At 41.1% G+C, this 13,040-nt stretch overlaps 1 protein-coding gene across 1 annotated transcript in view; it reads right to left on the bottom strand.

Moving 5' to 3' along the window:
* The window catches only part of P2RX7 (purinergic receptor P2X 7), a 39,800-nt gene that overhangs the window by 5,376 nt on the left and 21,384 nt on the right, over positions 1-13,040 (bottom strand). The window contains exons 8-12 of the mRNA XM_004429996.3: positions 11,072-11,208; positions 4,421-4,511; positions 3,019-3,084; positions 2,782-2,931; positions 615-716 (exon numbers count right to left, since the gene is read on the bottom strand). Coding sequence (XP_004430053.1) covers positions 615-716; positions 2,782-2,931; positions 3,019-3,084; positions 4,421-4,511; positions 11,072-11,208 — 546 coding nt within the window. The remainder of the gene's footprint in view (positions 1-614; positions 717-2,781; positions 2,932-3,018; positions 3,085-4,420; positions 4,512-11,071; positions 11,209-13,040) is intronic.

Here is a 13,040-nt window from a genome sequence, read left to right as displayed (position 1 = left end):
ATGCAACGTCATGGATGACTCTCACAAAAATAATGTTGAGTGAAAGAAGCCAGACACTCAACAGACTAGGTACTAAGCATATACTATAGGATTCAAATTTTATAAAATTCTAGAAGAGGTAAAACTAACCTTTGGATACAGGATAATGACAACTTTTTTGTGTGTGTGTGCATGAGGAAGAGTAGCCCTGAGGTAACATCTGTTGCCAATCCTCCTCTTTTTGGTGAGGAAGATTGGCCCTGGGCTAACATCCATGCCCATCTTCCTCCACTTTATATGGGACGCCACTATAGCATGGCTTGATAAGTGGTGCGTAGCTCCATGCCTGGGATTCGAACCTGCGAACCCTGGGCCACTGAAGCGGAGCGTGCGAACTTAACCACTACGCCACCGGGCCAGCCTCAATAATGACAACTTTTAAGGGAGGGTAGTGATTGGGTGGAGGCATGAAAGGACTTCTGGTAGTAATATTCACTTTTTTAATGTAGGTGCTGGTTACATGTGTTTACTTTGTTAAAATTCATCAATTGTGATTTGTACAAATTTCTAGAGGTATTTATATTGAATAGTAAGTTTTCTTTTTTTAAAAAAATGGACTAAATGTCTTAACTTACTGGAACTTCTTCACCCTTGACATCTTGCAGACTTCTCCCAAGTAGCTGCCGGTCCACCATCCTAATGTGGGCTTCATCCACAAAGGACACATACTTTAATGTCTAGGAAAATAAAATTAAAATATTTACCCATTTTTGTATAGAATTATCAAGAATTGCATATCTGAACATATGTAATGCAACTGTTATTCTCATTCACCAAATGACAAACTGTTAAACAAGCTAACCAAAAACTCTTGCTAACCAAGAGTGAATGATTTTGAATCTAAAGGTAAATCAGAAATGGAATCCCAATCCCAAGCACTTTATTTGTAGACGCAGAGTATCCACAGCTTACTGCCCAATATTTTTACATCCCCCAGGTGCTATTGTGTTCCCTCAATTTTAGTTATTCTAGATTGAATATCTCTGGAAATTTAGACTATTGCAACTTAAATTATTTATATTTTCATTAAATTTCATCCCATCTTGGGCCATGAAATGGTGATTGCTTTTAGTTGCAAAGATGAACTTTTATTTTAAATTGCAAATACATGTACAATGAACAATGAATCGTGCATTCAGCTGCTGGAAAAGGACAGTAATGTTCTTGGATGAGGGAAAGACAAAGAAACCCTCTTTGTTGTTTTTAAGTACCAGAGATTTCTCTTTGATTGCAGGAAATCATGGAGTCAAATGTAGAGGACCTGCTTAGTAAAGTCCAAATTAATCAAATCAAAACCATACAGATGAGCTAAAATTCCCTTTGACCACTCCCCCATCCTAGACTCCTTTCCAGAGGCAATCACTGCTATCACTTTTGTGTATATCCAATACCTTTTTGTATACATATATTACCACCCTTACACATATATATGTGTGTGCATATAATGCATCTAGAAAATGTATAGAATATATAAAATATATAGAATATATATGTATGTATATATATGTACATATATAATATACATGTAGAAAATACATAGAATTAGTTTATGTCTGTAGTTGGGTTTTTTTGTGTGTGTGTGAGGAAGATCAGCCTTGAGCTAACATCCATGCCAATCCTCCTTTTTTTGCTGAGGAAGACTGGCCCAGGGCTAACATCCATGCCCATCTTCCTCTACTTTATATGGGACACCGCCACAGCATGGCCTGACAAGCAGTGCTTCGGTGCGCGCCCAGGATCTGAACCCAGGCTGCCAGCAGCCGAGCGCGCACACTTAACCGCTATGCCACGGGACCTGCCCTGTAGTTGTTTTTTAACCTATAAATCATACCATATATATTGTTCTAGAGTTTGCATTTTTCCTCTCAACAAATATCTTGGATATCTTCTTATGCCAGTACCTGTAACATAGGTAGTTATGAATATGGATTCTGAACCAGCCTGCTTAAGTTGGAATTTCAGCTCTGCCACTTACTAACTGTATGACTTTGGGCAACTTATTTAACCTACCTGTGCCTCAATTTCCTCATCTATAGAAAGAGATAATAGTAACACCTATCTATAATGCTACTAATAATCACGTAATCACATAAACCTATCTATCTCTAGGGTTATTGTGAAAATTCAATGAGTTAATGTATATAAAGCACTTCAAAGTGCTATATGAACATTTGCTATTATTACTATCTACCTCATTCTTATCAACTGGTGACAGGCATTCCTTACTATGGATTTATCAGAGTTTATTTCACCCTTCACCTATTGGACATTTGGGTGGGTGCTCTTTCTTCACTGTTGCAAACAGCGCTGCGATGGACATCTTGTACACGTGTACTACTTGAGTACCCATGTGGATGTTTCTCTAGGGCAGGTATGGAGAAGCGGAAATGCCAGGCTGTAAAGTGTGTCCTGTTTAAATGTTATTAGATACTGCCAGATTGTTCTCCAAAGTCATTATACTATCTTTTTTTTTTTTGGCTATACCAATTTAATAAATCTGTCAAAATTGACAAATCCTGGAACATAAAAATTTGTTTTCCCTATATCTTGCCTCTCCATTTTTGTTTCTATTCTTCCCTGAGACCAAAGGATTCATCTGAGAGGTGGTGGATTGGGGTAGAGTCCAGAGACCTGTCCACCATGGGATTACACCTGTGATTTTGGCCTTATTCTTGCACATTTCTCAGTGATCTAACGGACTCCATGGGTGTTTTGGGGTCCTATAGACACCTTGAGCCTTACCGGCTTTGGCTCCACAATGGACTCACACTTCTTCCTGTAGTAGTATTCATTGACTGAGCAGGGCTCGCAGCACTTGCAACAGGGATAAATACGGGTCCGACAGCCTTTACTTGAGTAAGTGTTGATGAGAAAGTCGATGAACAAGGTGGCCTGGGAAAAACCCAGACAAGTGCCATGTTAGTGAAACTTCTTTTTGCCCAATTATTTTCATCAAGCGTGGGAAAGAGAATCCCTTACCAAACCAAAGTAGGAGAGAGTTGAGCCGATGAACACAATCAGCTGGATAATGTCAAATTTTCCTCCCTGAAAACAGAGTGGGAAAGGTTACTGAGCTGAAACTCAGAGCAATGCTCTTTTGCTCTAACCTGTAATTGTTAGTTCTAGCAGAGGAGGGAGCCCAGGGCTGTGACTTTGATAGATGCATCCAAGGTGTTCACAGCAACAGAGACTGTGGAGACTGGAAATATGACTCCCACTCGTGCTGTTTCTGCCTTCTGGGATGTGCTTGAAAGCATGAATGTTTTAAACAAAGAAGCGCTGGAACCCACACATTCAGAGGAGAACCACTGAAGGGTTGTTGTTTTTCCATACAAGGGGAGGGTTTCAGACAAGCTTTCCCTAAAAGTGGTTTGAGATTACTTTGGAAGCAGAGGGATGGAATGTCTGCACAAACCCTTCCCTCGGGTGTGCTTGTGGTTCTTATTCTCAAGGGTCTTTCTATCCTTTCAGCTTATATCTCATTGACTCTTATGCCGCTTATCACCTTGTTACATAAATAATATGCTGTTGGACAAGCTGTTGTGGCCATCTATTGATTTTTCTATGCCCAGCATCCCCTCCTTCTTTCTTCTGGAGACAGCACCCCAATTTGCCTTTGGAGAACCATCTTTGTCCATACTCAGTCTGTGTAGTTTAGGGGGAAGGAGCTGGTTCAGGGCTGGTCCAAGACCAGCCATTGAGAGTACAGCATGGCCTTGATCACAGTGATTAGTTCAGCAGTGGGCATGCGGCCCATATTGGGCCAATCAGAGCCAATGGCATCTGTCTGAGGCCTTTGCTGACACTTCCAGCAGAGATGTTCTCTTTTCATTGAGGTTGCTAAATTGGTAAGATATAAGGAGCTGCCTGTGACACTACCACATAGAGGTGGCCAGCTGAGGATAACACCAAAACAGAGGAGAACAGATGTAAAAGATGGAGGGAGGCAGATTCCCGATGATGTTGTTTGAACATCTGGATCCAGCCATGCCTGAAGCCTGAAAATTGCCCCTGGATTTTTCAGCCATGTGAGCTAAAAAAGAAAAGACTTTTTTTCTTAAGCCAATCTAAGTTGGATTCTGTTACTTACAAACTATTTTGCAGAGGAATTTCTTCCTCCTTTTTTTTTTTTTTTAACATAAGAGTATTTTTAAAGTTGAATATTAGATTTTTTTCCCAGTCCCACTCTTGTACTCATCAGATGACTTGTTCCTGGACAGGACTCCCAAGGACATGTCTTCTCCCTCTCTTATCCTACATGCAAGAAGCACAGTGCCAGCTAATGACTGTGACCAGAGCATTCACCCCTTGAGGCACTACAGCAATAATTAGGACACAGTCATAGGAATGGAGGTGCCAGTGGCTGGGAGCAGAGACTTACAGTGCCAAAAACCAGGATGTCAAAACGGATCCCGAAGACTTTTATCAGAGTCCGTTTTTCAACATTGTTTTCCTTATAGTACTTGGCATATCTGTAGAAGGAAAAGGATCCATATTTATAAAGATCTATCTGAAGATGCTGGTATTTTATGAAAAGAAAAACCAAAACAGCAGCCAGTCTAGTCTTCCTTGTCCGTCTTCCAGCTCTGCCGCAGTTGGCAGAGGGAAGAATACAATCCAAACCCACGAATTACTCTCTCTGCCCACCTGGGACTGAAGCACCACTTCCCCACGTCACCTCTTCTACTTCCACCATCACAGAGTCATGGAAAAGCTGCTTTTCATTTAAGATTAAAATGAACAATTTTTAACCAATACAAGATTAACAGCAGGCAGAGAAATTTTTAAAAATAGCTTTAAGCAATCTGATTATTCCTTGTGAGGGAAAAATTGATTTGGCTTCTAGTACAAATGGAGGGGGAGGGGTGAATCTTAGATTCTAATTATTGGATTGGGGACAGATACACCTCGGCAATCTGTTCTCATTGTATTTTCTTAGATTCTGTATTTGTCTATTTCGCGTCTGTTATTACAGGGCCAAACTAACAGCTACAATTGTTTACATCTCCCCTGTGATCCAGCTTTTGCGAGTGTGTGAAAATCATGTTACAAACCCTCCAACCAATCCCGACTCCATATCTCCAGCCATCTCCTTTACCTAACTCTCACACTCCCAACCTACGGTACACTAAATCACCCAGGGCCGGGTACCAAATGACCAGAAGCCACCCTTATAGCCCAGAGCTTGCTGACATTACCTAAACTAACCAGTCCTAAGCTGTTTCCCCCGCCTTGCCTTTCCCACGAGAAACACAATAAAGGTTCTGAAACATGCTTTTCCCTCAGTCCTTCTACCTCCTGACCAAATCTGGTGCTTCCCCCTGTGGCCCTGTTTGGCATGGCATGCCCCCTCCTCTTAGGAAATGTAAGTAATAAAATATTTTCAATGGCATTGGCCTCTCCATGTCATCACTCAGTCACCTTTATAAATTAAGACTCAGGCACAAATCACAATCACCCCAAATATGCAACTTTCACCAGTGCTGCAGTCAGGAAAATGGTATGTTTTTTTAATGAATAATTAGGAAGGTTTAAACCACATGTCTCACGAAACTTTTAAACGTGTCCCTCCCTCTTACCACCTTTTGCTGGTGGTTTTAGGTAAGGGTATATATTTTCTTTCTGAGTTATTAATTCACAATCTATTTACAGGTGTGGGGAAAGAAGAAAACAGAAGACAGATGCTCTTCCAGAATATAGTATGGAACATCTGAAACTCTTTTTTAACTCTCAAAAGCTGACGTTGAGGCTGGTTAGATATTCTCAGGTGCTTCAGTGCCTGTTTTTGATCAGAGGGGTTTCGACTTCTTTGCATCTGATTGTTCTTGTTTCATGACCATTCTTTCCTCTTCTGCTCTGTTGAGTAATTTGTCTTTTAATACACAAAGCAAGCGTGCATCCCACTCCATGCCCCAGGGCTGAGATTCTCTATGAAGTTGGTTTGCCTGGGAAGGTTAACACTAGACAGTAAATACCTGTATTTCTGTTTCAGTGTTTTGGTACAGTGGTTCTCAAACTTAGGGCAAGAATCACTTGGGAAATGTGTCCAAAAGGCAGATTCCTGGGCCTCACCCCCAAAGGGTGGTTTCAGGTCTGAGATGTTCCTAGGAATCTGTGTTTCCAGGAAAGGTACTGGGTGTTTCTTGTGCAGGTGGACAGTGGGCCACACTCTGAGAAACACCAGGCCCTGGACAAAGATGTTTTTTGTACATTGTAATGGGTTGAGTAGTGGCCCCCAAAGATACACCCAAGTGCCCAACCCCCGTACCTCTGAATGTGGCCGGCCTTATTTGGAAATAGAGTCTTTGCAGATGTAATTAAGGATCTCAAGATGAGATCATCCTGGATTTAGGGGGGGCCCTAACTCCAGTGACTAGGGTCCTTATAGAGAAAGGAGAGGGAGAGTTGAAAGAGAAACACAGAGGAGAAGGCCATGTAAAGATGGTGGCAGATATTGGAGTGATCAGCCACAAGTTAAGGAATGCCTAGAGGCACCAGAAGCTGGAAGAGGCAAGGAAGGATCCTTCCCTAGAGCCTTTGGAGCAAGCGTGTCCCTGCTGACACCTTGATTTTGGACTTCTGGCCTCCAGAACTGTGAGAGAAAAAATTTTTATTGTTTTAAGCCACCAAGTTTGTGGTAATTTGTTATAGCAGCCACAGGAATCTAATACATACACATTCTGAACCAGAGAAGTGCATCAGGCACGTGCCCTCCTTTACACATGCTGTACTAAACTGAATTACATATTCTCTGAATAAGGACCTCGTGCCATGGATCTTTTGGTAAAGGACAAAATTTTGTAATGTGACCAACTTCTTCAACATCCTATGTTTTGGAAAGTTATATTTTCTCATATACCTCATATAACCTGTAATTTCCTTCTCTTCTGTGTGGCTATTTGAAGATAACTTGTCCGGTTACCCGTCAGATCTCGACAATTTATTTTTGGCCAAAGATTTCTTATGATGCTCGTTCCAGACAACAAATGATCTCACACTTTGTTCTAAAAGAATATTAACATCATAACCACCTCAGTTCTTCAGAAAGCTCAGATCTCTCCAGGAGCTGTTGTTCTCAGTCTTACCTCAGCAACTTGAAGGACATTTTGCTAACATCTGGTTGGTACATTGCCCTGCAAGCTTCTGCTGCTTGCTAAAAAAACAGCCTGCGAGGGCAGTCAGGGGACCACTGATCTGGTCCTCTCTTCTTGCTAATGGCCATAGCTTATTCAGTAGAGCAGCGGGGGATGATCAAAAAGTTACCTAAACTAGGAGCTGGTTTTAGGGCCCTGGATGAAACTCCACTGACCCAGGAGGCAAAAAGCCTCTTCTGTTTTGATCTCAGCTGGCTTTTTTCAAGGGTTTCAAGCTCAGATGCCTACAGGGGCCAGGCATAGAGCAGAAATGAGTTATTCAAGCCAGGTATAAGACAGCAAGGAGTGGTGAGGACAGTGGCAAACCCAAAAGACACGACTTTCCTGAAAGGAACCACTGATGTTCAGCTCTAGCCGAATGCTGCCATGTAAGATATGAACCCAGAGTTGTCAAATGGTTTAATTTTTTTAAATAGTTTAATTTTTTAAGAAAAATAGAAAGTCCAGATTTTTGTGTAGAATGTCTCAACTTTCAAAACACTATGTAGGCCACAAACAAAAAAACAAAAAAATATAGTTGAAGGCTACTTGCCAGTTTATGATGCTGCTTTAAGTAAAATAGAAATAGACCCATTTGCTTGAGCAGACCTCTCTACAAGTCAGTAAGAATGCTAGCAGAAGGGTTAGGAAGCAGTGACTGTGTGTGTGTGTGTGTGTGTGTGTGTGTGTGCACACCTGCACTTTTGCATGCACTCACATGCACAGATTAAGTAGACACATCATTTTATTCTGAATCAGCATCACGTGGGAACTTGTTAGAAATGCAAATTCTCAGGCTCTACCCTGGACCTACTGAATCAGACGCTCTGGGGGCTGGCCTAGCGACTTGTGGCTTCACAAGCTCTCCAGGTGATTCTGATGCACACTCAAGTTTGAGAACCACTGATCTAGAACCTTGATACTCAAAGCATCCTGCATCACTCATTTCTGTTACAACCTGGTTATAGAGACGAAATGTAGTACAGTGAAACATCTCAGAAGAATGTACATTTGGGATGCTAGATGATATAGTCTAGACCAGCGCTTCTCAAACTTTAATGTGCACATGAATCTCCTGGGAATCTTAAAATGCAGATTTTGATTCAGTAAATCTAGAGTGGGGCCTGAGATTCTGCATTATAACAAGCTCCCAGGTGAGGCCCATGCTGCTGGTAGTGTTTTATTGTATAAATACACACAATTTGTTTCTCCAATCACCTGTTGTTGGGCATTTGGGTTATTTCTGGGTTTTGGCTCTTACGAATAAGGCTGCTGTGAACATTCATGTACAAATCTTTGTGTGGACATATGTTTCTTTTCTTTACCTAAGAGTCAGATTTCTGGAGGATAGAGTAGATGTGTGTTTAACTTTATAAGAAACTTCCCAACAGTTCTTTAATACGGTTATACCATTTTACACTCCCACCAAGAAAATAGGAGCCTTCTAGTTGCTCCTCCTCCTTGCCAACATTTGGAATTGCCAGTCTTTTTAAATTTTAACCATTCTGGTGGATATGTAGTTGTATCTCACTGTGGTTTAAATTTGCATTTCCCAGATGACTAATGATGTTGACTTGTCAGAGTTTTATATTATATTTTTGTCTTATATTCTACATATATATTCTACTTATACTTATATTCATGTCCTACTAGGATATAAGCTAAGTAGTAACTTTGTCTATTTTGTTTACCAATATATAGCCAATTGGCACAATATTTTTTTCTTCAATATATATGTGATGAATGAATGAATGAGGAATGCCAATATCAGTTTCCTACTGGCTTCATAGGCAAATTGTATAACCATTATTCAGTACTTGGCAACTCTGAAAAGGGAACAGCATAAGCCTACTTTGTGTCTGGAACCCGGGTGCAAAATGCCCATAACCACAGTCACAGAAACCTGCCTGGCTCCCACAGGCAACGATGGGTCATGGAGACTGTGTTGTAAGCCTCAAACTGAAGGGCCAAGTTAGTGTTGGGACAGAGTTGCAAGAAGATGCTGAAAAAATGATCCAGACAGAGGAGGTAATGTGGAAACTAGGTTAGGATGGCACAGGATCACCAGTGGGCAAAAGTCAGGAGCAGAGAAGTGAGCTGTGCAGAGGGTTAAAACAAGAGTAGATCAGCACCAAACTAGCACCAGCCAGCTTAAGAGTGAAAATGAACCGGGATTCTAGTAAATTTATAGGGTTGAAGTCCAGAAGCCAGAAGCATACACAGTGCACTACAAAGAACTTTAAGTAAGACAAGGTTGCAGTGAGGAAGCAGCGTGGCCCAAGAGATCAAGAGTCTTTAAGCTGTTCTTACCAAAAGGACTTCCCGTCAAACTGGCAGCCTGAGCTAGCACAGGACACCCCACCACCTCCACTACCACCTCCTACCCCACACACCGAGAAATGCAAGATGAAATATTTTTTTAAGTCATATCAATATATTAGTGAGCTCAAAACAAGGAAGGGCATTTTCTAGGTGCTAGAGATGAGTGGTGAGTGGGGACTGAAGCCATGTGACCCCTAGGAGTACCCAAACCGGATCTGTATCTGAGGAGCTAGAGTCTTATACTTCTGGGGAAGGGGAGCTGAGGCTGCAGAAGCCATACATAGCAAGGGAGCAAGAACGGGATAGTTTTAGCAAAGTGAAATCATCCAGCACCCAGAAATTAAACTAAAAGCTGGTTCATAATTGATAGATGTCGTACAGTCCCGGGAGGCTACAAAATCACATAATCACCCCAGAGGAATGTCTCCATATCCCATGGCACACATAGGACTTTGCACAGGATCATTCCTTCTGAAGCCCACCAACAAATATTCCAAAGCCCCACAAGGAGAAATCCCATCCAGATTACTACAGATAATTGGTCAGTGTAAAAGGGGTTATACTTCTACTGTGTAACTTGTATATATATGGACAGAAGAAGTAGGATCCATAAGGTAAGAATGGAACTCATTGAAACAATTACAGATGGCTATGAAAAAGAACCAAATATAAATCCAAGAAATGAAAAATATAGCCATAGAAGTTTTCTTTTAAACCTGAAAGCATATGGTAAAATGATAATAACCTTTGATCTAATAATTCTTCTTCTAGAAATTGATCCTAAGGAAATAATCTGGAATTCCAACAAAGATTTACGTAAAGAGATATACACAGCAGAGTTATTTACAATAGAAAAACTGGAAACACCTCAAATGTCCAAGAATGGAGGAGTGGATGAGAAAATCATGAGATGGAAGGGAAAGGGTATGAGTTTTGGGGTCAGAGTGACCTAGGTAAGGATTATGGAGCCTCTCGGGCAAATCATTTCACCTTTCTCAGCTCTACCCTGGAGCACTAATATCTTCCTTCCAGGGTTGTTGTGAGGTGTAGAGATGATGATGTAGACTGCCTGGTATATAGAAGACCCTCCCTCATCTGTAGCTATTGTTATTATTCACACAATGGGATCGTTAATGTGATGGTCACAGAGAATTTTGAGTGACCAGGGTATGAAAAAACCCACAGAATACCAAATTATATATACCAAATTATATGATATGATCTCATATAAACCTCATGGAAGACTTGGTTAGACAAAGGAAAATTCACCAGAGGGTTATCCTCGATTATCTCAGGATAGAGGAATTATGGGTGATTTTTATCCTCTTCTCTATGTTTTTCTCTTGTTTCCCGAGTTTCTTTTTTGTTTTAAAAAGAGTGTGCATCTCTTTAATAATTAAAAAGAAAAAAAATTCATGCAAAAATCCAGTCACCACCTAGCTCTTAGAAGAAGTCTTTTACATTCATCTTGTTGCCTTGGGAACCAAAACTAATCTTACTGGCTGCTGGGGATGCAATTCAGCCGGAAAGGCACCTGGGGAGCCAAGGGTGGCCAGTCTGACCTGGCGCGCTGTTACCTGAAGTTGTAGCCAGGGTACGAGGACTTGCTGGCGGTCTTGTCGTCAAGGCGGCGGAAACTGTATTTTGGACGGCAGCGATGGAACCAACTGTCCAGGATGCAGTCCCAGTAGATCTCAATGCCCATGATTCCTCCCTGGGGAAGACAATGAGAGACAGTCTCCAGGTCCTGTGGGGTGTGGGTTACGCAGCCACCAGACATCTCCCTGCATAGTGACGATCACTGAAGGAGAGGTTTTCTTTTTAGGGGAAAAATGCCTATTAAAGGTTTCAGAGCCATAAGCACAGCCCTGTTTAACTCACACAAGTATTACAGAGGCAGCTGCAGACACATCTCTCTGCTCCTCCAGTCTGGGACAAACCACCGTTAGATTTATTTTCCTTAAATATAACTTTCAACAAACCATTCCCATAATCAAACACCTTAACCCACCCCCCCATAAAAATTAAGTTGAAATCTGTTAGACTGGAATTCGGGGCACTCCATCACATATCTTCTCTGCTTTACCTCCCAATACTACCCTAGAGAAAGCTCTTATTCCAAACTGTCTACACTTTTTCCTAAACACATTTGGCATTTGCATTTCTTTTTTTTAACAGCTTTATTGAGATATAGTTCCCATATAATTTGCTTGCTTAAAGTGTACAATTCAACAGTTTTCAGTATATTCATGCATCTGTGCAACTGTCACCACAATCAATTTTACAACATTTTCATTTCCTCCAAAAGAAACCCTGTAAACTTTAGTTATCACCTTTTTATCCCCTCTCAGCCCTAAGCAACCACTAGTCTACTGTTTGTCTCTATAGAGTTCCTTATTCTGAACTTTCATATGAATGAAATCATATATATGTGATCTTTTGTGTCTAGCTTCTTTCACTTAGCATAATGTTTTTCAAGTTCATCCACACTGTAGCATGTATCAGTACTTCAGTCCTTTTTGTAGTGGAAGAATATTCCATTGTATGGATATACTACATTTTGTTTATCCATTCATCATCCTTTGATGGACATTTGGGTTGTTTCTGCCTTAGGGCTATTATGAATAATGCTGCTATGAACATTTATGTGCAAGTTTTTGTGTGGACATATGTTGTCATTGCTCTTGGGTATATCCTTAGGAGTGGAATTGCTGGGTACTTTGAAATTTTAAATCTTGGCCTTTGCCCTTTCTTCCAGTAAAATATTTCTCCCATCTGCCTCTCTAGCTAAATTCTCCTCATCCTTCAAGACCCAGTTTACCTCCTTCCTCATCCACTCAGCCACTCCTATCCTCCTCAATTCAAGGTGACTTTTATCTCTTCTGAACTTCCAAGGACTCTTAATCTCTTACCTGTACTTGGTACTTCTTTCTTTCTACAAACATTTTTTGAGCACTGACTATTATATTTCATTGAATCTTTTTTTTTTTAATGTGAGGAAGATCAGCCCTGAGCTAACATTCATGCTAATCCTCCTCTTTTTGCTGAGGAAGACCAGCCCTGAGCTAACATCTATTGCCAATCCTCCTCCTTTCTGTCCCCAAAGCCCCAGTAGATAGTTGTATGTCATAGTTACACATCCTTCTAGTTGCTGTATATGGGACGCGGCCTCAGCATGGCTGGAGAAGTGGTGCGTCGGTGCGTGCCCGGGATCCGAACCCCGGCCACCAGTAGCGGAGCGCACACACTTAACCGCTAAGCCACGGGGCCGGGCCCTTATTGAATCTTAGACACCATTGCTTGTAAGACACATTTTTTTTATGTTCCTCTAAGAAAAAACGCTATCGATTAAACTATGAGACTCTATCAATTGAAAGCATTTCCTGATTTCAAAACTATTAAAATGTGAAAAAAAAGTGTATCTTTGAATCAATGAAATATGGCATTTTAAGACAGTATGCTAGATACAGAGATGAGTAACAAGCAGGCTCTGACTTGGAGAAAGGGGATATAATACAGAATAATTACAACTGCCATTTATTGTCA

This window comes from Ceratotherium simum, chromosome 35 (genome assembly GCF_057802395.1).
Source record: "Ceratotherium simum simum isolate JZ-2026a chromosome 35, ASM5780239v1, whole genome shotgun sequence".
Lineage (NCBI taxonomy): Eukaryota > Metazoa > Chordata > Mammalia > Perissodactyla > Rhinocerotidae > Ceratotherium > Ceratotherium simum.
Note: the sequence above shows the minus strand (reverse complement) of the source record. Positions and strands in the feature narration are given on the sequence as shown.